At 38.0% G+C, this 27,210-nt stretch overlaps 1 protein-coding gene across 6 annotated transcripts in view; it reads left to right on the top strand.

The window, feature by feature from the left end:
• Positions 1–27,210, top strand: part of ALMS1 (ALMS1 centrosome and basal body associated protein) — a 229,555-nt gene that overhangs the window by 100,550 nt on the left and 101,795 nt on the right. For all 6 annotated transcript variants that reach the window (XM_060657597.3, XM_060657618.3, XM_060657607.3 and 3 more), the window contains one exon: positions 67–1,904. In XM_060657597.3, coding sequence (XP_060513580.2) covers positions 67–1,904 — 1,838 coding nt within the window. The remainder of the gene's footprint in view (positions 1–66; positions 1,905–27,210) is intronic.

Genomic DNA, 27,210 nt, shown 5'->3' with positions numbered 1-27,210 from the left:
AACTTATTTTTATATAACACTAACTATTTGGACTATTTCAAGTAAGAATTTGTTTTTATCTTCCAGGGTTTGCCGAGTCCACAGGGAATAAGATGCAACCCAGAAGCTGTATGTGGTCACATCATTATTGAGAGCCATGAAAAAGGATGTTTCAGGACTCTAACTGCCAAACAACCACAATTGGATAGCCACCCTTATGTTTTCAGACCTGCTGACCCCTCAGACGTTATCAGAGGACAACGGAGTCCATCATCATGGAAAACCAGACACATCAACCTTTCCAAATCATCAGACCAGAGTAACCCTCATTTCAAAGTTTGGAATTCCTTGCAGTTACGAAGTCCTTCCCCCTTTCAGAACTTTACAGCTGATGACTTCAGAATTAGCCAGGGTCTTCGAATGCCATTCCATGAAAAGATAGACCCTTGGCTATCAGAATTAGTAGAACCTGTGCCACCCGAAGAAATGGATTGTCATTCTTCATCACATATGCTTCCCCCAGAACCCATGAAAAAGTTTACTACTTCCATCACTTTTGCATCTCACCGACACTCTAAATGCTTTTCAGATTCCTCTGTTCTTAAGGTTGGTGTTACTGAAGGTAGCCAGTGTACTGGAGCATCTGTGGGGGTATTTAATTCTCATTTCACTGAAGAGCAAAATCCTCCCAGAGATCTAGAACAGAAAACCTCTTCCCCTTCATCATTTAAAATTGTTAGTCATTCGCCAGATACTGCTGTGACTATTTTAGCAGAAAGTAGTAGGCAAAGTCAAAAATTATCTATTGAACATTCTCAGCAAGAAGAAAAACTCTTAGAAAGATCAGATTTTAAAGGCAGTGATTCTGAGCCCAGTACCAGTGCAAAGTATAGCAGTGTCAAAGAAGTTCATTTTTCTGATAACCATACCCTCATTAGCGTGAGCAGACCAAGTTCCACACTAGGAGTAAAAGAGAAGACTGTAGCTATAACTCCAGATCTTTCTTCGCACGTTTTACTTGAACGACAAGAGCTCTTTGAACAAAGCAAAGCCCCACACACAGATCACCATGTGAGAAAATACCATTCTCCCCCTCCTCAACATCAGGATTATGTAGCTCCGAACCTTCCTTGTCGCATTTTTCTTGAAAAACGAGAACTCTTTGAACAAAGCAAAGCCCCACATTTAGATCATCAGATGAGAGAAAACCAATCTCCCTTTCCTCAAGGTCAGGATTATATAGCTTCAGACCTTCCTTCTTCCATTTTTCTTGAACAACGTCAGCTCTTTGAACAAAGCAAAGCCCCAGATGTAGATCACATGGGAAAATACCATTCCCCCTTTCCTCAAGGTCAGGATTATGTAGTAGAAAAGAATAATCAACATAAGTTTAAGTCATACATTTCTAATATGATAAATGTTGAAGCCAAGTTCGATTCTGTGGTCTCCCAACCAGTCCCAAATCAGTGTACATTAGTAACATCTGCATCTACTCCACCCTCAAATAGAAAAGCACTTTCTTGTGTTCGTATAACTCTTTATCCCAAGACTCCTTCCAAGGTGGATAGTGGAACCTTAGATAAAAGATTGCATTCATTGGATCCTGCTTCTAAAACAAGGATGAATAGTGAGTTTAACTCTGACCTACAGACTATATCTTCAAGATCATTGGAACCAACCTCCAAATTATTGGCCAGTAAACCTGTAGCACAGAATCAAGAATCTTCAGGTTTTCTAGGACTTAAATCTTCACCGGACTTCCAAGTTGTACAGTCTCCTCTTCCAGATAGTAATACTATTTCTCAGGACTTGAAAACCATACCTTTTCAGAATAGCCAGATAGTAACCTCAAGGCAAACACAAGTGAACATTTCAGATTTGGAAGGATATTCCAGCCCAGAAGGGATTCCAGTATCTGCAGATCGGTGAGTCTCATTGTGATGACAAGCAAGCTGATGGGATTTGTGATAAAGGGTTTTAAATACTTAAGCAAACGCAAGTTCTTGGGGGAAAGGCAGTATGATTTCTCTTAGGGGAGGTTGTATCTGATTAATCTAGGTATTCCAAGGCATAAATGCCTAAGTAAGAGAAAACACTTGAAAGTAATGTATTTATAATTTCAGAGGGCTTTTGACGAGACTTGACATCAAGTGTTTCAAAACATTGAATTACTCTGAGAAAAGTCTTTGATCATCCATGGTACAATTTACTAATTATTGTATTGGAAGTGTGCTGAAGACCAGACTTTGGGATATGTGCATGAGCTTACTCACTTGCTTGTGTGTGCTCTCTCTCTCCCTTCTTTTAGTTTTCATTTCATGGTTCTCCTCAAATATTTAGTATTTACAATTAGAAAGTAACTTTCCAGTAGAGAATCCTGGCAGACATCATTTTAGCCAGTTATCAAGGCTAACATCACTGGTAATGCGTATCAATATAATGTGCTCTCTATTGTGATGTTCCACCTTATAGTCTATTATAGGAAAGGAAACTGAGTTCAGGGCTAAATGCCTTAGATTTATATTAGCCTAATTTAAGACTATCATTCATTCACTTTTACATTTTGAATAGAATTACCCTTTGTGTTTCATGTTCTACCGCATAGTTGAGAAGGCAGCACATCATAGTGAAGAACCCTGGGCTTGGAAAGAAGGAAGGGAAATAATATTTATTCAGCATCCACATGTGGTAGTAATGGCCATGAGGGACTTACATGTTATCTCATTTAATGATTGTAATAACCCTATGAGGTGAGTGGTGGTATCCTTATTTACCCTCTGGGAAACTGAGACACTGATATTGCTACTTTGTACTTTTATTTATGTGAGATAATGCTGTTTATAAGCAAGAGAGTGGGCATTCTAGTGTGGTCTTTTTAATTAAAGCAAGTGCTTGTTCACTGCATGGTAGTGTCTCTCTGATCTTGAGTCCTGCTTTCAAGCTCTTCTTTCAAGGTATTCTCTTGGACAAGTCATTTAATATCTTTGGCACTCCTATGGGGATGATGGTGGAAGGAAAGAATTGGAAAGCTAAAAGGTCCCTTGTAGCTCTAAAAGTTGGTGATTTAGAATTGGATTGGGCCTAAAAAACAGGGTCAGTCTCTGCTTTCAGTATTATAATACTGAATTAGAGTTGAATTCCTGGAATGAGAAGAAAATAGTAGATGATTATAAATATGCACTAAATAATAATGCCATTTGTTCAAAATGTACTAAATGCCATCTGGTATAGTAGATGTAGGTATCATTTTAACCTTAATATAATCATCAGAGGTAGATATTATTACCTCAATTTATATATTTTAAAAACCTAATACTTGGGGTGGGGGGGTGGGGTTCCTGGGTGGCTCAGTCGGTTAAGTGTCCGACATTGGCTCGGGTCATGATCTTGCGGTTTGTGAGTTCAAGTGCCACGTTGGGCTCTGTGCTGACAGCTCAGAGCCTGGAGCCTGCTTCCGATTCTCTGTCTCCCTCTCTCTCTGCCCCTCCCCTGTTCACGCTGTGTCTCTTAATAATAAATAAACATTAAAAACATTAAAAAAAAAACAACCTAATACTTAGAGAAATTAGACATTTTGCCCAGGATCACATGTCTATTATTAAGTGTTAGAAATGGCATTCTAATCTAGGTTTGTCTGATTCCAAAGTTCATAATAATTCAAACTACATATATACACATACATACTCATCTGTATACATGTGTGTGTATAAAATGTGTAAGCATATATGTATTAAGTATTTTTAAAGCTTTTTATTTTGAGATTTTAAATTTAAAGAGTTACAAAAGTGGTAGAGTTCTTGTATTAATTATTTTTTGATGTGTAACCTATTACCCTGAAATGTAGCAGCTTAAAATAATAAATATTATCCCAATGTTAGTATGGTTTTCTGTGGGTCAGAAATTTAGGTGAGGCTTAGATGGGTGCTTTCGGCTCAGGGTCTCTTATGGGGTTGCAAACAAGGTATTGTCTGCAGCTCTGGTCCCGTTTCAATACTTGACTGAGACGATGTGCTTCCAGGCTTGTTCACATGACTATTGGCCAGAGACATCACTCCCTTCCTTCCATAAGGCAGCTCAAATATGACAGCTAAACTTCCCTCTGAGTGAGCATGTGAGAGAACAAGAGAGGATGCCCAGGGCAAAAGTCATAGTCTTTGTAACCTAACCTTGTAAGGGGATCTCACCATTTGTGCTATATTCTGTTCAATAGAAGTGAATAAATATTTCCAGCTCACCCTCAACGGCTAGAGATAGACAAGGGTATGAATTACCAAGAGGCAGAGATCATTGGGAAATATCTTGGAGGTTACCAGTATGTCCTTTACCAAATGTTCCCCTGTGTTAACATCTTACCATAACATCATAACCATAAAACATATACCAAAACTAAGAAATTATCCTTCATATAAAATTATAACTAAAATGTAGACTGATTTGGATTTCATCTCATTTTTATGCACATGAACATTTTTTGTTTCAGATCCAACCCAAGATGCCACCTTACATTTTAGTGGTCCTGTCTTCTTTATTTTCAATAATCTGTGTCAGTCCTTGTTTTTTTTATGATCTTGACACTTTAAAGAGAATTGGTTATTTTGGAGAAAGTTTTTTTTTTTTTTATTTAACTTTATTTTTTGTTTTTTAAAATTTACATCCAAATTAGTATATAGTGAAGCAATGATTTCAGTAGATTCCTTAATGCCCCTTACCCATTTAGCCCATCTCCCCTCCCACAACCCCTCCAGCAACCCTGTTTGTTCTCCATATTTATGAGTCTCTTCTGTTTTGCCCTCTCCCTGTTTTTATATTATTTTTGTTTCCCTTCCCTTATGTTCATCTTTTTTGTCTCTTAAAGTCCTCATATGAGTGAAGTCATATGATTTTTGTCTTTCTCTGACTGACTAATTTCACTTAGTGGAGAAAGTTTTGATTTAGTTTTCTCTGATGTCTCAAGACTAGGTTGAGGTTATGCATTTTCAGTGCATTTCATTGGGGAGCACATTAAGTTGATATGCATTACTGGTGATGTTAACCTTGATCACTTGGCTAAAGTGATGTCTACCAAGGTTCTTCACTGTACAGTTACTGTTTTTCCTTTTTAAATACTAGATATTTGGGTAGAAACTGGTAGACTATGCAAATATCTTGTTTCTGCTTAAAACTTTGATCACTAATTTTAGGCTTCATCACTGGATCTTGCTTGTAGCAATTATCACTCTGGTATTCGGATGGAGTTTTTATACTTCTTTCATTCCTTCTACATGTATTAATTGGAATTTTTCTGCAAGCAAGAGCTGTTGTTCCTCCCTCATTTATTTATTCCTTTAGTTATTCATGTATATCAGTATGGATTCAATATAGGAGCTATAATACTCCTATTAGACAAAATAGGCTTTAAGCCAAAACCAGTAACAGGAGACAGGGAAGGCCATTATATACCAATAAAGGGGTCAGATGATGTAACAAGATGATAAACAGTGGTAAATATGTACACAACCAACATTGGAGCATCTAAGTGTATTAAGCAAATACTAAACATACCTGAAGGGAGAAATAGATAACAATATATTAGTAAGGGACTTCAGTACCCTTCTTTCAACAATGGAGAATAGTACTTAGAAACAAAGGTATAGCACCAGGTTAGCTCATTGTTACTAGGATGTCAGTGCTTCTAGCAGTTAATAAAGCTCAGGATTATATGTATGTATATTAACTCATGCATATACCTACTTCTCTGCTTGTTCTCATCTCTGTTAATGTGTATGTGTTTGTGTATACTTGTATATGTAAATATTTTTTAAACCACAAGTCAGTGTTGATACCTTCAACTAATCTTGAACCACAGGGTTGATTATAAACTTTTACCCTTGTTTTTAACTTCTTTCTTCAGTAGTAATAAACCTGGCTCTCATTATCTACAATATATTTACCCTAGTATATAAATTAGATAGTTTCAGAATTCCCAGGTGAAAAACAAATTCTACTTGAGTACAGTGTTTATATATACCTTTCTTTTGAATTTAACATTATGGTATCCAGTCAAAACACTGCTGACATTTCTTAGGTCGTGTTCTTTTTTTTTTTTTTTTTTTTTCTTTTCTATATACTATGTGTCAGTACATAATTCATTTATAATACAGTTAGTTTCATTTGTCACATCCTGCATTCCGTCTTTGCCCTTGGTTGATTTTGGTTAATTTTTAATAATTTACATAGTGCAAAACTTTTTGTGGTGTACAATTCTATCATTTGTGATAAATCTACCATCACAGTTTCATACAAAGCATTTCTATCCAAAAATTTCTGCATGTCATCTCCTTAGAGACAATTCCTCCTGTGACCCCTGGTAATTCCTGCTTTGTCCTTTTCTTAGCCTTTCTAGAGTGTCCTATAAATGAAATAATAAGATATGTTACAGCCTCTGGGTTTAGTTTCTTTTACTTTGAGAAGCACATTTAAGATTCATCCATCTTTTTTTATGAAGCAGATGTTTTACTTTTTATTGCTTTATTAAAAACAGTAATATTTTATTATTTATATGACAATTCTTTTGTACAGATTACCACAGTTTGTTAATCCATGCATTCATTCTTTGAAGGATATTTGTGTTGTTTCAGCTTTGGGGTGTGATTACAGTTAGAGCTGCTATAAACATTTGTGTGTCAGTGTTTGTTTCTGAAGGGTAAATATTCAGGAGTGGGATTGGTGAGTCATGTGGTGTATGTGTGTGGTTAACCTTGCAAGAACTGTTTATCTTTGCATTTTCACTAGCAATAATACATGTTCCAGTTACTCTGTGTCTTTGTCAGCATTTTGTATTGTCCATATACTTAGCCATTTTTATAGTTGTACAGTGATATTTCAATATAGTTTTCATTTGTATTTCCCTAATGGCTTTTCTTCACTTCATGTGATTTTTTTTTTACCATTGGTGAAAATGATTTTATAATAGGGTTTTATTTTCTTACTGTTGAATTTTGCGAGTTCTGAGTATGTTTTGGATATACAACCTTTGCTGGATATGTTGCTGGCAAATACCTTCTTGTAGTATGTGACTTATCTTTTCATCTACTTAATGTATTGAGTCTGTCACAGAACAAAGGTTTTTAATTTCAATGAAGTCCAGTTTACTGATTTTTTTTTTTTTATGGCTTATGCAATTGGGGTGACAGTCCTTTTCTTTCAGTACTTTAAAAATATTTTGCTTCTTTCTAAATTCCATGGTTTCTGATGAGAACTCTACAGTTTTGGAATCATTATTCCCCTGTACATTTGAAGCAATGTGTTATTTTATTTTTCCCTGGTTGCTTTCCTTTTTTTGTTTTGCTTTGAGTCAGTTGGTCATGATGTTTGTAGGCATGGATTTCTTTGGACCATCCTGTTTGGAGTTTGCTGTGCTAATGGTTTTTATCTTTCATCATATTTAGGCAGTTTTAGCCCTTATTTATTCAAGTATTTTTTCTGTACCACATTCTTTCTCTTCTCTTTCTACATCTCTGATGACACAAATGTTTTTGGTATTATCTTACAAGTCCTTGAAGCTCTGTTGATTTTTTTTTTTCCAATCTTTTTTTTCCCCCTCTCTTGTTCAGATTGAATAATTTCTATTGTTCTGTCTTGGAGTTCACTAAGTCTTTCCTCTGACATTTCCATTCTGCCATTGAGCTCATCCAGTGAGTATTTTATTTCACTTGTATCATTTTTTAGTTTTAAAATATCTGCCATTTCGGGGTGCCTGGGTGGCTCAGTCAGTTAAGCATCCAGTTCTTGATTTCAGCTCAGGTCATGATCTCAAAGTTTGTGAGGTCGAGCCCCACGTTGGGCAGAGCCTGCTTGGGATTCTCTATCTCCCTCTCTTTGCCCCTTCTCAACTCATTCTCTCTTAAAAATAAACATTAAAAATTTTTTCTGCTATTTCTTTTTATTTCCTGAGACCTTGTCTTATCGTTACTTTTGAGGGTATCCACTCTTACATGTTGCGGGATTTTATAATAGCTTCCTTAAAGTTTTTGTCAGATAATTCTAACACTTCTTTCATCCCAGCATTGGTGTCTGTTGATTTTCTTTTCCCACATGAGTTTAGATTTTTCTGGATCTTCATATGCTGAGTAATTTTGGGTTGTATTTCATGATATTGTGAGATAACTAGTCTCATTTAAATCCTATAGAAATTTTCGATATTTTTGTTTTAGTAGGCAATCAACCCATTTGCATTCAGGTTACAAATTATAACCAGCCTTCTGTGGGTTATAGTTCCGTGTGAGTTCAATTTTCAGAGCTTTTGCACTGCTATCCACATTTGACCTGCATGTGTGTGTACCCAGTGGCCAGTTCGAGACTTGGGTAGTAGGCTATCCCATACTTCTGTTCTCAAGGTTTAGGTATGCTCTTTAGGTTCAGATCCACACACGCATGGCTCAGGGATAGGCCCAGGAGATTATAAACGTATGTTAAGGAGTTGATTTTCTTTCTACAGTTACCCCTTGAGCTCTCCTTTCTTGAGTCCCAGGACAGAAAGCAGGAACTTAATTTACCCCCTCTCTTCTGTATACTTCCTGTGACTACTTTGTGTCAGTTTCAGGTGGCTCAGTACAGAGGGGAAAGATCAACAGAGGTTTGTCCCACACTCTTGAAACCAAACTTCCTATATTGGAAGAGAAAATTTTTCCTCTCTCAGAATTTTAAGCTCTTCCTGGCCCCTGTTACTGCTGTACTACTGCCACCATGAGATTACTTGAGTGCTTGAGCTTACTAGAAGACACAGAAAAAATATTTTCACACTATTTCAATTCCTGCTCCTCGGTCCTGACTAGAGGGCTTCTGGAGGTTTTTGTCTGTGCTAGGGCCCACCTCCAGGTTTCAAGCTATTTTAAGTTCAGACCCCAGTGGATGACAAAGGAAAGAATGGTAACTTATCACCATTAAAATTTTTTTTAATGTTTATTTATTTTTGAGAAAGCAAGCAAGAGTGAATGAGGGAGGGGCAGAGAAAGAAAGAGGGAAATAGAGGATCCGAAGCCGGCTCTGTGCTGACAGCAGACAGGCCGATGTGGAGCTCAAACTCAAGAACTGTTAGGTCATGACCTGAGCTGAGGTCAGACACTTAGCTGACTGAACCACCCAGGGGCCCCAAACTTACACCATTTTGATAGTGCTTCGAATGTTGATCATCTTCACCAATTTGCCTACTTCTGTTATTTTTCAGTCTTCTGATAGGTGCTCTGTGTAGACTCTCTAGGTTTTATGTATACAGTTGAGAGAGACTGGGTCTGTTATGGTTACCCAGCACCGGAACCAAATGTACCATTTCTTCATTTCCATCAAAGTATATGCAAGTTCGAATTACTCCACATCTTTACCAACACTTGATATTTCCAGTTGTTTTTATTACGAGCCATTCTAAATATGGATGTGAAAGAGTATGTTATTGTGGCTTTAATTTGTGTTTCACTGATGACCTATGATGCTAACCATCTTTTCTGTGTTTCCTTGATATTTGGATGTCTTTATGAAGTGTCCGTGGTCCCATTCGTTTATTTGATTGTCTCATTATTATGAAAGTTTTTTTCGTATATTTTAGATACAAATTATCTGTGTATTGCACGTACTTTTTTCACAGACTGTGGTTTGATTTTTGTTTTCTTTTTTTTTTTTTTTTCAATATATGAAGTTTATTGTTAAATTGGTTCCCATACTGAGTTTTGTTTTCGTACTGGTACTTTTGAAGAAGAGAAAGTGTTAATTTTTACAAAAATTGTTAGTTTTTCATTTAAGGTTAGTACTTTTCATGTCTTCTCTAAGAAAATATTGCCTAACCCAATGTGTTGAAAATTTTCTCCTATATTTTCATCTAGAAATATAGTTTTAACTTTATGTTTTAAGTCTGTAATATATGCAATTTGAGGATCATTTTCTTAGATATTACAGCACCATTTCTGAAATCTTGATTATTTCCTTAGTGAATTTAGTTGGCATCTTTGTCAGAAATCAGTTGGTCTCCTATGTGTGGGTTTATTTTTGAGTTCTTACTCTATTCCTTTAATTTATCTGTTTTTATACCAATACCATGATGTCTTGATTTATAGTAAGTCTTAAAATCAAGTTGTCCTGCAACTTTTTAAAAAAATTTTTCAACATTATTGTTATCTTAAGTCCTTTGCATTTCAATATAAATTTTAGAATAAGCTTCCTGATTTCTCTAAAAATGCTTCTTGGGATTTTGTTTGGTATTGCATTGAATCTGTAGATCATTTTGTGAATGATTGATATCTTAATAATAACGAGTCTTCCCATGCATGAACATTTTTTTCTGCTTATTAATGTCTCTCAGTAACATGTAATTTTCAGTGTGTAGGCCTTGCACATCTTTTGTTAAATTTATTCCTAAATATTTTATGTTTTTTTGATGCTATTATATATGGTATTTGAAAATTTTTATTTTCTAATTATTTTTTGCTTGTATAATAGAAATACTGTTGTTAAGCCAGCTTACAAATGTCAACAAATTAATTTTAATTTTAATTTTAATTTTAATTTCTTACTTATGGGCCAGAGCTTCCTATGGGATAATTTAGGGCAATAGGTACTATGACCATAGAGTATTTAGATAAACTAATAGTTCCATTGTTTATTTTTTTCTTTTTTTTTTTTTTCAATATATGAAATTTATTGCCAAATTGGTTTCCATACAACACCCAGTGCTCATCCCAAAAGGTGCCCTCCTCAATACCCATCACCCACCCTCCCCTCCCTCCCACCCCCCATCAACCCTCAGTTTGTTCTCAGTTTTTAAGAGTCTTTTATGCTTTGGCTCTCTCCCAATAGTTCCATTGTTTAAATTGAGGCATATCTGTTGTCCTCTGTTTTATGTTCAGTAACTCCCCTAAGATTTAGGGACTGTCTTGTTTAAATTTAATGAGTAACCCCAGGTATGATGTTTATTCTTCTTAGAAAATCACATTGTCAGGGAGCATACAGAGCAGTTTTACTCCTTTCTTTCCAGTCTTCGTGGCTTTGTTTCTTTTTCTTACCTAATACACTGGCTAGGACATTCAGTATAATATCAACTAGAAGTAGTAAGAGCAGACATCTTGTGGATTTAGTTTTTCATCAAGTGTGATATTACCTGTAAATTTTTAATAGATGATCTTTATCAGATTAAGGATATCCTCTTTTGTTGTTAGTTTGCTATGAGTTTTTATTATGAGTGGGAATTGAATTTTGTCAAGTGCTTTTAATGCTTTATTGAGGTGATCATATGTGTATTCTCCTGTTTTCATCGATGTGAATTACATTGATTAGATTTTGAATGTTAAATTTTATCTTATATTATTGGGATAAATATAAACTTTTTTATATTTATTACTGAATTCAATTTGCTAACATTGGTCTTTAATTTTTTTTTTAGTTTATTTGAGAGAGAGAGAGAGAGAGAGAGAGAGAGAGAGAGGACATGAGTGGGGAGGGAAAGAGAGGGAGAGAGAGAATCCCAAGCAGGCTCCACACTGACAGCATGGAACCAGATGTGGGGTTTGACCTCACGAACCATGACATCATGGCTGGAGCAGAAATCAAGAGTCAAGAGGCTTAATCAACTGAGCCACCCAGCCACCCCTAGGGGTCTATAATCTTTTTGATTACAGAGCTATGGTGGCTTCCAAAAAAGAAAAATTGGGAAATATTCACTCTTCCATCATTTTCTGAAAGAGTATGTGTCAGATTGGTGTTGTTTGAATTAAATCTACCATATTGCATTTTGTTTTCTATTTGTGTCATCTGGTTTTTGTCCCTTCTTTCCTGCCATCCTTTGTATTAATCATGCATCTTTTATTACTCTGTCTTATTTTCCTTATTGGCTTTTTTATATACATATTTATTTTTTTGATAAATGGGTTGGATCCCGCTCCAAATTTGGTTTAGATATGTAGGGTTTTTACATTTTTCACACCAAGAGGATTTGAGAGGAAGTTTATTATTCACATAGGGACTCCTGGGGAGAGCTGGGTGGGCACAAACAGGTCCAGGCCATCTTGGGCAGAATGAGTGGATGGGCTTATAGTGGCTAGGAAGTAGAACTGGGAAAAGGGTTCTGTGTATGGGAGGTTTACATTTTCTGTTGGTGCCAAAGAAGGAGGTACTCACATTCAGGCTTTCTTATCAGCCTGTTCAGATGTAGGGCCATAGGTGATACTTAAAAAGAAGTCAGTAGTGAAACATCAAAAATGGAATCAGACTTCATTACAGTACATGTTATAGAGATTACCATATTCACCCTTAATTTATATATTATCCTTAATTGCTACCTAACATTTTATTTTTACATCTATGTAAAATATCTATGGAGATATTTGCCTATAATTTTCTTTTCTTGTAATATCTTTTGGTATGAACATTGGGCTGACTCATAAATATATTGGGATACTTTGAAAGAGTTTGTCTAAGATTGGTATTCTTTCTTTCTTAGGTATTGGGCAGAATTCACCAGTGAATCCATCATGGCCTGGAGTTTTTATTATAGATTCAATTTATTTAATAGATATGACTATGTAAATTTGCTTTAGTTTTAAAATTTTTTAAAGTAATTTTTTCTGTTTTAACTTGTCAAAATTTGTTGACATGAGTTATTTTCATAGTATTTTACCCTTTCAATTTCTCAATCTGTAGTGATATTAACTTTTTTATTTCTGATATTGGTAATTTTCGTTTCCTCTTTTTTTACTTAATTGCTCTTTCTGGGGGTTAAACTATTTGGGTTTTGTTGATCCTCTAGTGTATGTTTTCTTTTTAAAGGTTTTGCTACTATGTTTATTTTTTTCCTTCTGTTTTGGATTTTAACCTAATGGTCTTTTTCTACCTTCTGAGAATATACAGTTTTTTTTCATATTCATTAATGTTTAGCCTTTTCCTTATACAGACAGATTTTTATGTAGTTTCTCATCCTCATCTTTGTTCTAAGTATTTTCTCATTTTTTTCTTTCTAAAGTTTTATTTACATTCTAGTTAGTTAACATACAGTGCAATATTAGTTTCAGGAATAGAATTCAGGATGTGAGGGTGATCTGGCTGCGACATCTGTCACCGCATTGATTGCCGGGGTTGATTCGGCTGATCTGGCTGGCTAGGCAGGTGGCCCCTTCCTCCCTCACCACTCCATGTGTGTCCCTCCCGAAGCTGCCGCTTGGTGGAAGAGGACGACCTTCCCTGATAGAGGAGGACCATTCTTCGGTCAAGGGTATACAAGTAGCTGCACTCCCCTGCTAGAACCTCCAAACAAGCTCTCAGGAATAGAATTCAGTGATTCATCGCTTATGTACAAAACCCAGTGCTTATAACAAGTGCCCTCCTTAATACCATCACCCATCTAATCCATCCCCCACTCGCCTCCCTCTAAATATTTTCTCATTTCTGTTATAGTTTGTTGTTGTTGTTCTATGGGTTATATAGACATGTGTTTTTTTTAATAAATGTTCATTTATTTTGAGAGACATATATACATATATATAGAGAGAGATAGCAAGAGCGAGCACGTGTGTGCTAGCAAGCAGGGGAGGGGCAGGAAGGGGGAGAGAGAGAATCCCAAGCAGGCTCCATGCTGTCAGCACAGAGCCTGACGTGAGCCTTGATCCCATGAACCATAAGATCACAACCTGAGCCGAAAGCAAGAGTTGGACGCTTAACTGGGAACTTTCTAATTATTGCTTGTTTCTAGTTAGTTCCATTGTGGTCACTGAGATTGTATTCTGAATGATTTCAGTATATTTAAACTTATTATAATTGCTTCATGTTATGGTATATTTTTATTTTTAAAATAAATATTTTATTTTTAAAATAAATATTTTATTTTTATTTTTATTTTATTATGGTATATTTTGATCAACTGTCATGTTGAAATCTTTATTTTTACTGAATTGTTATCTGCTTTAGCATCTGACAATATTACGTTAATATCTCCTTTTTTTTATCCTTAACCATTTGGGAGTAAGTTTTTGACATGCTGCCCATCACTATATCATTTCCTATATGAAAGAACATTTTCCTACATAACCCCAATAAAGCCATAAAAATCAGGAAATTAACATCAGTGCTGTATTTTATTATTATTATTATTATTTAATGTTTATTTATTTTTGAGACAGAAACAGAGCGTGAGCAGGGGAAGGGCAGAGAGAGAGGGAGACAGAATCCAAAGTAGGCTCCAGGATCTGAGCTGTCAGTACTGAGCCCTGTGCGGGGCTCAAACACATGAACTGCGAGATCATGACCTGAGCTGAAGTCAGACACTTAACTGACTGAGCCACCCATGCACCCCAACATCAGTGCTGTATTACAGATACTATTCAGGCTTTCTGGTTGTTCCCATAAGGATTTTTATAACAAGAGGAGGCAGTTCAAAATCACATGTTTCATTTAGTTGTCATGGCTCTAATTCTTTTCTAGAACATTGCTTTAGTCTTTCCTTCACTTTCTTGACCTTTGGGAGATTACAGATCATTTATTTTGTAGAATGTTTTTCGATTTGGATTTCTTTGATATTTCCTCATGATTAGGTTTGGGTTATGTATTTTTGGCAAGAATATGACAGTTGTGACATTCAGTTCTCATGATATTTTATCAGATGTTGCATAATTTTCATTTGTCACACTGACAACTATACATTAATTACTTAATAAGGTTTTGGCTGCTAGTTTCCTTCACTGGAAAGTTACTCTTTTCCCCTTTGTAATTAAGTCTCTTGTGGAAAGTACTATGAAATTATGTAACTATCTCATTCCTTTGTAAACTTTGAGTTTGTTTATTATATCCATATAGAAGCATGCTTTCTTATTTCATTCAGTGGGTCTTTTTTACTTTTTACTTTAAAAATATATAGACTCACAAGAGATTACAAAAATAGTTTAGAGAGTCCCAGGTACCCATCACTCAATGTAATATCTTACATAACTTTAGTACATTATCAAAACCAGGAAATTGACATTAATACAGTACAAATAGCTAGACTATAGACCTTCATCTGATTTTATCAGTTTTTGCATGCACTTGTTTTTAAATGTATATATGTATAATTCTGTGAAATTTAATCACATGGATTCATATAACCACTACCCTAATCAAGATACAGAGTTCTGTCATCACAAAGGAATTCCCTCTTACTTGTCCCTTTACAGTCACACTATTGTGCCCTGCCCCTTGCCTTCTTTAACCCCTGCAAACCAGTGATCTGTTTTTCTACTGTATGCTTTTGTCATTTGGAGAAGGTTCTATAAATGGAGTCATATAGCATATAACCTTTTGAGATTAGCTCTCTTTACTCAGCCCACTGACCTAGAGATCCATCTGGGTTATTGTATGTATCAATATTTCTTTTTATTGCTAAGTAGTATTCAAATGTATGAATATATCACAGCTTATTCTGTAGAAGGACATTTGATTGTTGCTAGGTTTTTACTACTGCTGATATAGCTGCTGTGAAAATCCATGTACTTATTTTTACATGAACGTAAGTTTTATTTCTCTAGGACAGTGACTGTCAACCAGGGGTGATTTTGTCCCACGGAGACATTTGGCAATATCTGAAGACATTTTTGATTGTCACAACTAGGAAAGAATTTTCTATTGGCATCAGGAGTGCTGATGATAAGATCCTAGAATACACTGGACAGTCCCCACAAGGAATTACTTGGTTCAAAATGTCTGTTAGCTCCAAGGTTGAGAATCTCTGCTGTAGGATAAATGCCCAGGAGTGTGATTGTTGGGTTGTATAATGAGTATATGTATATTTTGTAAGAAACAGCCTAATTATTTTTCAAAGTGGTTGTACCATTTTACATTTCTACTAGCAAAGTATGAGGGATCCAGTTTCTCTGTATCCTTATCAGCTTTTGGTACTCCCAATATTTTTTATTTTAGCCATCCTAATAAGTATATAGGGGTATTCCCTGTCATTCTGATTTGCATGTCCCTAAAAGGCTAATAATGATGATGAACATTTTTTCATGTGCTTGTTTTCCATCTGTATATTTTCTTTGATGAAGTGTGTTCAAGTTGTTTTGCCAGTTTCTAATTGCACTGTTGTGTTTTTTAACTGATTAATTCAGATTTTATATCTGTTCTGGATACATGTTTTTTGTTGGATATGAGATTTGCAAATATTTTGCATGGTAAAAAATCATATTTTCTTATTACGTTTAACGTTACTATTGTAATTTGTTTTCATTCTGAAAATGTCACTGATCTGATGGCCTGTGGCAGCCCCTTCAGGCAGGCTTCTGTATGCATTTTACATGTCTCTGTTATCTTTTGGACATATCTTTGTTTCTGGCACAAGAAGATATTTCAGGCTCATCTTGTACTTTGCCATCCTCTGGAATTGGCCATTTCTCCAAGGATCCTGGTTTCTTCTAGTGGAAGGTGATATTTAGAAGCCAAGATTTGAGCACTAGGTGTACATATGGCTATTGGACTGCTCCCAGCCCTCGCAGTGGATATGTGCATGCACACACACACACACACACACACACACACACTCATTTGCATTTATTTTTTCTTTATCTATTAAAAACCATAAGCTCACACCAGTATATGGAGTTCTAAATGAATTTCATTTTACTTTTTTTCTCTTTCTGTATTTGTAACTCCCTTATCCAATAGTGAGAAACCTCACTTCCTATGTGTTTTATGTCTTTATTTGGTCAGTCTCCCATTCTATAATCAATGTCCCATCTCTTCTGCCGTCTTCTTCCCAACCAGGATTCTGACTCACTACTTGGATTCTGACCCTCCATTCAGGCTACCTTTTTGTGTGGTTGTGCTTCTCCCCCTGCTTGGGCTTTGACACTCCATGCTAGACTACCCCTCAACATGGATAACCTCCCCACAATTTGGTCTCTGACTCTCTCCCCACCCCCCCACCCCCATCACAATGCTCACCCCATTCATATAGATAACCTTTCTCACCCGCTTTAGCCTCTGACTCCCCATGCTGGACTACCTCTTCACATGGGTGTCATCCTTATCCTACTTGGGCTTTTGATTTCTCACCGTGGGCCTCTCTGCTTGGGTGTTTTATTCTGTTCAGGATCTGGCTCAAGATGTAGACACCCTCCTTACCCTGGCTCTAATAACCCAGGCCAGACTACCTTTCCTTACTCTGCTAGATCTCTGACTACCAAACTGGGCCACCTTCCATCCCTGGATGACACCCTTCTTCTGTAGGGGATCCGATTTCCCAATCCAGACTGCCTCTCCATGAAGATATTTTCTATACTCTGCTCCAGATCTTCCACTCTATGTCAGGCTGCCCTACCCTAGAGACACCTTCCGCATTCTGCTTGGGATCATCCCACATGCCAAGCTGGATCTGTGTCTCCATGGAAACTGTCCTCATCCTGATCAGGCTCTGATACTGTATACCAGGCCACACCTGCACAGAGATTCTCTTCTTGCCCTGATTGGCTTACGATACCCTGTGTTACACTACTCTTTAATCCGGGCACTCTCCTCAGAACTAATAATGTTCTGATACCTTACTCTGGGGTACTGTTGCCTTACCCCATGTAGGTGCCTACCTTATTTTGTTCATCTAATAGCTTTAAAATGTAATTGTTCTGGAAAGTGTAATTGTTCAGGAAGGAAAAGATAAAAGGAAGGGGAGAATTAAAAAAATGATGTTTAAATTCTAGTTAGTTAACATACAGTGCAGTATTGGTTTTAGTGATTCATCACTTACTTATAATACCCAGTGCTCATCACAGCAAGTACCCTCCTTAGTGCACATCACCCATCCCTCCCATCCCCCACCCCTCCCATCCCCCACACACCTCCCTCCATCAACCCTCAGTTCTCGTTCATTAAGAGTCTCTTTTTGTTCCCCCTCGTCTCTTTTGTTTGTTTGTTTGTTCCCCCTGGTCTCTTTTTTCCCCCTCTTCTTATATAGTCATCTGTTTTATCTTCTTAAATTCCACATATGAGTGAAATTATACTGGTAGTTGCCTTTCTCTGCCTGACTTAATTCACTTAGCATAATAAACTCTAGCTCCATCCACAATGTTGCATATGGCAAGATTTCATTCTTTTTGATGGCTGAGTAGTATTCCATTGTGTGTATATATATATATATATATATATATATATATATATATATACATACACATACACCACATCTTCTTTATCCATCATCATTCAGTGGACAATGGGGCTTTTTCCATTGTTTGACTATTGTTGATAATGCTGCTGTGAACATTGAGGTACATGTACCCCTTTGAATCTGAATCTGTATCTTTGTGTCCTGTGGGCAAATACCTAGTAGTGCTTACAAGATTGGAGGGTAGGTCTACTTTTTTTTTTTTTTTTAATTTTTTTATTTTACTTTTTTATTTTATTTATTCTCAAGTTAGTTAACACACATTGTAGTCTTGGCTTCAGGAGTAGATTCCCGTGATTCATCACTTACTTACAACACCCAGTGTTCATCCCAACAAGTGCCCTCCTCAATGCCCATCTCCCATATTCCCCACCCCTTCTACCCCCAAGCCCTATCAAATCTCAGTTTGTTTTCTGTATTTAAGCATTTCTTATGGTTTGCCTCCTTCTGTACTTTTATTTTTCCTACCCTTCCCTTACAATCATCTGTTAAGTTTCTCAATTTCCACATATGAGTGAAATGTGATATCTGTCTTTCTCTGACTGACTTACTTCACTTAGCATAATACCCTCCAGTTCTATCCACTTTGTTGTTGCAAATGGCAAGATTTCATTCTTTTTCATTGTCAACTAGTATTCCACTGTATGTGTGTATATACATCTTCTTTTTTTTTTTTTTTTTTTTAAATATATGAAATTTACTGTCAAATTGGTTTCCATACAACACCCAGTGCTCATCCCAAAAGGTGCCCTCCTCAATACCCATCACCCACCCTGCCCTCCCTCCCACCCCCCATCAACCCTCAGTTTGTTCTCAGTTTTTAACAGTCTCTTATGCTTTGGCTCTCTCCCACTCTAACCTCTTTTTTTTTTTTTTTTTTTTTTTTTCCTTCCCCTCCCCCATGGGTTTCTGTTATGTTTCTCAGGATCCACATAAGAGTGAAACCATATGGTATCTGTCTTTCTCTGTATGGCTTATTTCACTTAGCATCACACTCTCCAGTTCCATCCATGTTGCTACAAAAGGCCATATTTCATTTTTTCTCATTGCCACGTAGTATTCCATTGTGTATATAAACCACAATTTCTTTATCCATTCATCAGTTGATGGACATTTAGGCTCTTTCCATAATTTGGCTATTGTTGAGAGTGCCGCTATAAACATTGGGGTACAGGTGCCCCTATGCATCAGTACTCCTGTATCCCTTGGATAAATTCCTAGCAGTGCTATTGCTGGGTCATAGGGTAGGTCTATTTTTAATTTTCTGAGGAACCTCCACACTGCTTTCCAGAGCGGCTGCACCAATTTGCATTCCCACCAACAGTGCAAGAGGGTTCCTGTTTCTCCACATCCTCTCCAGCATCTATAGTCTCCTGATTTCTTCATTTTGGCCACTCTGACTGGCGTGAGGTGGTATCTGAGTGTGGTTTTGATTTGTATTTCCCTGATAAGGAGCGACGTTGAACATCTTTTCATGTGCCTGTTGGCCATCCGGATGTCTTCTTTAGAGAAGTGTCTATTCATGTTTTCTGCCCATTTCTTCACTGGGTTATTTGTTTTTCGGGTGTGGAGTTTGATGAGCTCTTTATAGATTTTGGATACTAGCCCTTTGTCCGATGTGTCATTTGCAAATATCTTTTCCCATTCCGTTGGTTGCCTTTTAGTTTTGTTGGTTGTTTCCTTTGCTGTGCAGAAGCTTTTTATCTTCATAAGGTCCCAGTAATTCACTTTTGCTTTTAATTCCCTTGCCTTTGGGGATGTGCCGAGTAAGAGATTGCTACGGCTGAGGTCAGAGAGGTCTTTTCCTGCTTTCTCCTCTAAGGTTTTGATGGTTTCCTGTCTCACATTCAGGTCCTTTATCCATTTTGAGTTTATTTTTGTGAATGGTGTGAGAAAGTGGTCTAGTTTCAACCTTCTGCATGTTGCTGTCCAGTTCTCCCAGCACCATTTGTTAAAGAGACTGTCTTTTTTCCATTGGATGTTCTTTCCTGCTTTGTCAAAGATGAGTTGGCCATACGTTTGTGGGTCTAGTTCTGGGGTTTCCATTCTATTCCATTGGTCTATGTGTCTGTTTTTATGCCAATACCATGATGTCTTGATGATGACAGCTTTGTAGTAGAGGCTAAAGTCTGGGATTGTGATGCCTCCTGCTTTGGTCTTCTTCTTCAAAATTACTTTGGCTATTTGGGGCCTTTTGTGGTTCCATATGAATTTTAGGATTGCTTGTTCTAGTTTCGAGAAGAATGCTGGTGCAATTTTGATAGGGATTGCATTGAATGTGTAGATAGCTTTGGGTAGTATTGACATTTTGACAATATTTATTCTTCCAATCCATGAGCAGGGAATGTCTTTCCATTTCTTTATATCTTCTTCAATTACCTGCATAAGCTTTCTATAGTTTTCAGCATACAGATCTTTTACATCTTTGGTTAGATTTATTCCTAGGTATTTTATGCTTCTTGGTGCAATTGTGAATGGGATCAGTTTCTTCATTTGTCTTTCTGTTGCTTCATTGTTAGTGTATAAGAATGCAACTGATTTCTGCACATTGATTTTGTATCCTGCAACTTTGCTGAATTCATGTATCAGTTCTAGCAGACTTTTGGTGGAGTCTATCGGATTTTCCATGTATAATATCATGTCATCTGCAAAAAGCGAAAGCTTGACTTCATCTTTGCCAATTTTGATGCCTTTGATTTCCTTTTGTTGTCTGATTGCTGATGCTAGAACTTCCAGCACTATGTTAAACAACAGCGGTGACAGTGGGCATCCCTGTCGTGTTCCTGATCTCAGGGAAAAAGCTCTCAGTTTTTCCCCGTTGAGAATGATGTTAGCTGTGGGCTTTTCATAAATGGCCTTTATGATCTTTAAGTATGTTCCTTCTATCCCGACTTTCTCAAGGGTTTTTATTAAGAAAGGGTGCTGGATTTTGTCAAAGGCCTTTTCTGCATCGATTGACAGGATCATATGGTTCTTCTCTTTTTTTTTGTTAATGTGATGTATCACGTTGATCGATTTGCGAATGTTGAACCAGCCCTGCATCCCAGGAATGAATCCCACTTGATCATGGTGAATAATTCTTTTTGTATGCTGTTGAATTCGATTTGCTAGTATCTTATTAAGAATTCTTGCATCCATATTCATCAGGGATATTGGCCTGTAGTTCTCTTTTTTTACTGGGTCTCTGTCTGGTTTAGGAATCAAAGTAATACTGGCTTCATAGAATGAGTCTGGAAGTTTTCCTTCCCTTTCTATTTCTTGGAATAGCTTGAGAAGGATAGGTATTATCTCTGCTTTAAATGTCTGGTAGAACTCCCCTGGGAAGCCATCTGGTCCTGGACTCTTGTTTGTTGGGAGATTTTTGATAACTGATTCAATTTCTTCGCTGGTTATGGGTCTGTTCAAGCTTTCTGTTTCCTCCTGATTGAGTTTTGGAAGAGTGTGGGTGTTTAGAAATTTGTCCATTTCTTCCAGGTTGTCCAATTTGCTGGCATATAATTTTTCATAGTATTCCCTGATAATTGTTTGTATCTCTGAGGGATTGGTTGTAATCATTCCATTTTCATTCATGATTTTATCTATTTGGGTCATCTCCCTTTTCTTTTTGAGAAGCCTGGCTAGAGGTTTGTCAATTTTGTTTATTTTTTCAAAAAACCAACTCTTGGTTTTGTTGATCTGCTCTACAGTTTTTTTAGATTCTATATTGTTTATTTCTGCTCTGATCTTTATTATTTCTCTTCTTCTTCTGGGTTTAGGCTGCCTTTGCTGTTCTGCTTCTATTTCCTTTAGGTGTGCTGTTAGGTTTTGTATTTGGGATTTTTCTTGTTTCTTGAGATAGGCCTGGATTGCAATGTATTTTCCTCTCAGGACTGCCTTCGCTGCATCCCAAAGCGTTTGGATTGTTGTATTTTCATTTTCGTTTGTTTCCATATATATTTTAATTTCTTCTCTAATTGCCTGGTTGACCCACTCATTCGTTAGTAGGGTGTTCTTTAACCTCCATGCTTTTGGAGGTTTTCCAGACTTTTTCCTGTGGTTGATTTCAAGCTTCATAGCATTGTGGTCTGAAAGTATGCATGGTATAATTTCAATTCTTGTAAACTTATGAAGGGCTGTTTTGTGACCCAGTATATGATCTATCTTGGAGAATGTTCCATGTGCACTCGAGAAGAAAGTATATTCTGTTGCTTTGGGATGCAGAGTTCTAAATATATCTGTCAAGTCCATCTGATCCAATGTATCATTCAGGGCCCTTGTTTCTTTATTGACTGTGTGTCTAGATGATCTATCCATTTCTGTAAGTGGGGTGTTAAAGTCCCCTGCAATGACCACATTCTTATCCATAAGGTTGCTTATGTTTATGAGTAATTGTTTTATATATCTGGGGGCTCGGGTATTTGGCGCATAGACATTTATAATAGTTAGCTCTTCCTGGTGGATAGACCCTGTGATTATTATATAATGCCCTTCTTCATCTCTTGTTACAGCCTTTAATTTAAAGTCTAGTTTGTCTGATATAAGTATGGCTACTCCAGCTTTCTTTTGGCTTCCAGGAGCATGATAAATAGTTCTCTATCCCCTCACTCTCAATCTAAAGGTGTCCTCAGATCTAAAATGAGTCTCTTGTAGACAGCAAATAGATGGGTCTTGTTTTTTTATCCATTCTGATACCCTATGTCTTTTAGTTGGCGCATTTAATCCATTTACATTCAGTGTTATTATAGAAAGATATGGGTTTAGAGTCATTGTGATGTCTGTATGTTTTATGCTTGTAGTGATGTCTCTGGTACTTTGTCTCACAGGATCCCCCTTAGGATCTCTTGTAGGGCTGGTTTCGTGGTGACAAATTCCTTCAGTTTTTGTTTGTTTGGGAAGACCTTTATCTCTCCTTCTATTCTAAATGACAGACTTGCTGGATAAAGGATTCTCGGCTGCATATTTTTTCTGTTTAGCACACTGTAGATATCGTGCCAAGCCTTTCTGGCCTGCCAAGTTTCAAAGGAGAGATCAGTCACGAGTCTTATAGGTCTCCCTTTATATGTGAGGGCACGTTTATCCCTTGCTGCTTTCAGAATTTTCTCTTTATCCTTGTATTTTGCCAGTTTCACTATGATATGTCGTGCAGAAGATCGATTCAAGTTACGTCTGAAGGGAGTTCTCTGTGCCTCTTGGATTTCAATGCCTTTTTCCTTCCCCAGTTCAGGGAAGTTCTCAGCTATAATTTGTTCAAGTACCCCTTCAGCACCTTTCCCTCTCTCTTCCTCCTCTGGGATACCAATTATGCGTATATTATTTTTTTTTAGTGTATCACTTAGTTCTCTAATTTTCCCCTCATACTCCTGGATTTTTTTATCTCTCTTTCTTTCAGCTTCCTCTTTTTCCATAACTTTATCTTCTAGTTCACCTATTCTCTCCTCTGCCTCTTCAAGCCGAGCCATCGTGGATTCCATTTTGTTTTGCATTTCGTTTAAAGCGTTTTTCAACTCCTCGTGACTGTTCCTTAGTCCCTCGATCTTTATGGCAAGAGATTCTCTGCTGTCCTGTATACTGTTTTCAAGCCCAGCGATTAATTTTATGACTATTATTCTAAATTCACTTTCTGTTATATTATTTAAATCCTTTTTGATCAGTTCATTAGCTGTTGTTATTTCCTGGAGATTCTTCTGAGGGGAATTCTTCCGTTTGGTCATTTTGGAGAGTCCCTGGCGTGGTGAGGACCTGCAGTGCACTTCCCCTGTGCTGTGGTGTATAACTGGAGTTAGTGGGCGGGGCCGCAGTCCGACCCGATGTCTGTCCCCAGCCCACTGCTGGGGCCACAGTCAGACTGGTGTGTGCCTTCTCTTCCCCTCTCCTAGGGGCGGGATTCACTGTGGGGTGGCGTGTCCCGTCTGGGCTACTTGCACACTGCCAGGCTTGTGTTGCTGGGGATCTGGCGTATTAGCTGGGGTGGGTAGGCAAGGTGCACGGGGGGTGGAGGGGCAGGCTTAGCTCGCTTCTCCTTAGGTGATCCACTTCAGGAGGAGCCCTGTGGCAGCGGGAGGGAGTCAGATCCGCTGCCGGAGGTTTGGCTCCGCAGAAGCACAGAGTTGGGTGTTTGCGCGGAGCGAGCAAGTTCCCTGGCAGGAACTGGTTCCCTTTGGGATTTTGGCTGGGGGATGGGCGGGGGAGATGGCGCTGGCGCCTTTGTTCCCCGCCAAGCTGAGCTCTGCCGTCCGGGGGCTCAGCAGCTCTCCCTCCCTTTGTCCTCCAGCCTTCCCGCTTTCCGAGCAGAGCTGTTAACTTATGACCTCCTAGACGCTAAGTCGCGCTTGCTGTCGGAACACAGTCTGTCCGGCCCCTCCGCTTTTGCCAGCCAGACTCGGGGGCTCTGCTTGGCCGGCGAGCCGCCCCTCCGCCCCGGCTCCCTCCCGCCAGTCCGTGGAGCGCGCACCGCCTCGCCGCCCTTCCTACCCTCTTCCGTGGGCCTCTAGTCTGCGCTTGACTCCTGAGACTCCCTTCTGCTAATCCTCTGGCGGTTTTCTGGGTTCTTTAGGCAGGTGTAGGTGGAATCTAAGTGATCGGCTGGACGCGCTGTGAGCCCCGCGTCCTCCTACGCCGCCATCTTCCGGAACCGGTAGGTCTACTTTTAACTTTTTAAGGCACCTCCATACTGTTGCCCAGAGTGGCTGCATCAGTTTGCATTCCCACCAGCAGTCCAAGAGGGTTCCCCTTTCTCTGCATCCTTGCCAACACCTGTTGTTTCTTGTGTTTTTAATTTTAGCCATTCTGACAGGTGTGAGGTAGTATCTCCATGGTTTTGATTTGTATTTCCCTTATGATGAGTGATGTTGAGCATCTTATGTGTCTGTTAGCCATCTGGATGTCTTCTTTGAAAAAGTGTCTATTCATGTCTTCTGCCCATTTCTTCACTGGATTATTTGTTCTTTATAGATTTTGGATACCAACCCTTTATCAGATAGGTCATTTGCAAATATCTTCTGCCATTGTATCAGTTACCTTTTAGTTTTGTTGATTATTTCCTTTGCTGTGCAGAAGCTTTTTAATCTTGATGAAGTCCCAGTAGTTCATGTTTGCTTTTGTTTGTCTTGCCTTTGGTGACTTGTCTAGTAATAAGTTGCTATGGCCAAGATCAGAAGTTGCTGCCTGTGTTATCCTCTAGGATTTTGATGGTTTCCTGGCTCATGTTTAGGTCTTTCATCCATTTTGAATTTATTTTTGTGTATGGTGTAAGAAAGTGGTCCAGTTTCATTCTTCTGCATGTTGCTATCCACTTTCCCCAACCATTTGTTGAAGAGACTTGTCTTTTTTTCCCTTTGGATATTCTTTCCTGCTTCCGTGCAGGAAGCATTTCTCGGTTTTCTGTTCTATTCCCTTGATCTGTGTCTCGTTTTGTGCATCCTACTGTCTTAATGACTACAGCTTGGTAATACAGCTTGAAGTCTGGAAATATGATGTCTCCAGCTTTGCTTTGCTTTTTCAAGATTGTTTTAGCTATTTGAGGTCTTTTCTGGTTCCATATAAATTTTAGGATTGTTTGTTCTAGCTCTGTGAAAAATACTGTCGGTATTTTGATAGGGAGTGCATTAAATGTGTAGATTGTTTTGGGTAGTATAGACTTTAAAAATATCTGTTCTTCCAGTCTATGAGCATGAAATGTTTTTCCATTTTTTTGTGTCCTCTTGAATTTCTTTCTTAAGTAAGTAGTTTTCAGAATACAGATCTTTTACCTCTTTGGTTTATTCATAGGTATCCTACAGTTTTTAGAATAATTATAAATGGGATCGATTCCTTGATTTCCTTTCCTGCTGCTTTATTATTGTTGTAGAGAAATGCAACCAATTTCTGTAGATTTTATAGCTTTGCTGAATTCATGTATTCGTTCTAGCTTACATTTCTTTTCTACATTTTTTAAAATTACCACAGGACATTTTTGTTGCTTGCTTATTCCATTTCATGCATATGAAATATAGAACATAGAGGTATATGTGAAAAGCTGCATATGTGTGTGTGTGTGTATGTACTTGTATAAATTATACACAGACACACACAGAGACTTTAAGTGCCTTCCTTCTTTCCTGTACATCTGTACTATGTTGGGTTTTATTCGAGCGTAAAAAAAAAATTATTTTAGTATTTCCTGAGGTCTGCTGGGAATCTGTTCTGGGTGTTTTTGTTTTGTTTTGTTTTTGTCTACATTTGATTCTGAAAATTAGATTCTAATTTTCTGTTAAGATTCCCTATATTTTTATCTATTTAATCTTCCATACTTTGATCTCTCAATGTACTCACAGTCATTTTAAAGTCCTTTCTGCACTAATTCCAGTATCTGAATCCTTTGTAAATCAGCTTTTCTTGTTTTTTCTCTCAATTTTTAGTCACTTTTTCCTTCTTGGCAGATTCTGTAACTTTTTATTATGTACTGGATGTTGTGAATTAAAACATTATAAAGACTGAAGGTGGTGTTACTTTCCACCAAAAGGATTTGCCCTTTCCTCTGTTAATCATACAAAATGAGAAGAAAGAGAGAAATTGCCAGAGAAGATGGCAGCATAGGAGGACGCTGGGCTCACCTCGTCCTGCTGATCACTTAGATTCCACCCACACCTGCCTCAATAACCCAGAAAACCATCAGAAGATGAGCAGTATGGACTTTCCGGAGCCAAGTGTAGACAAGAGGCCCACGGAAGAGGGTAGGAAGGGCAGAGAGGCGGTGCGCTACACAGACTGGTGGGAGGGAGCCGGGGCAGTGGAGGGGCAGCTGGCCTGGCAAGGCGAAATCCCTGAGTCTGGCTTGCAAAAGCGGGGGGGTGGGGGGGCAGACTGCATGAGTTCTGACAGCCAGTGGGATTTAACATCTGGAACGTTATAAGTCAACAGCTCTGCTCGGAGAGCGGAAGGGTGAGGGGACAACGGGAGGGAGAGTTGTTGAGCCCTGGAAGACAGAGCTCAGCTCAGTGGGGAACAAAGGCTCTGGCCAGCGCCATGTCCCTCTCCCATCTCCCAGCTGAAATCCCAAAGGGAACCAGTTCATCGAACTTGCTGGCACCACGCAAACACCCAACGCTGTGCTTCTGTGGATCCATCCCTCCGAT

Source organism: Panthera onca, chromosome A3 (assembly GCF_046562875.1).
Source record: "Panthera onca isolate mPanOnc1 chromosome A3, mPanOnc1 haplotype 2, whole genome shotgun sequence".
Taxonomy (NCBI): domain Eukaryota; kingdom Metazoa; phylum Chordata; class Mammalia; order Carnivora; family Felidae; genus Panthera; species Panthera onca.
This window is presented reverse-complemented; position numbering and strand designations above follow the sequence as displayed.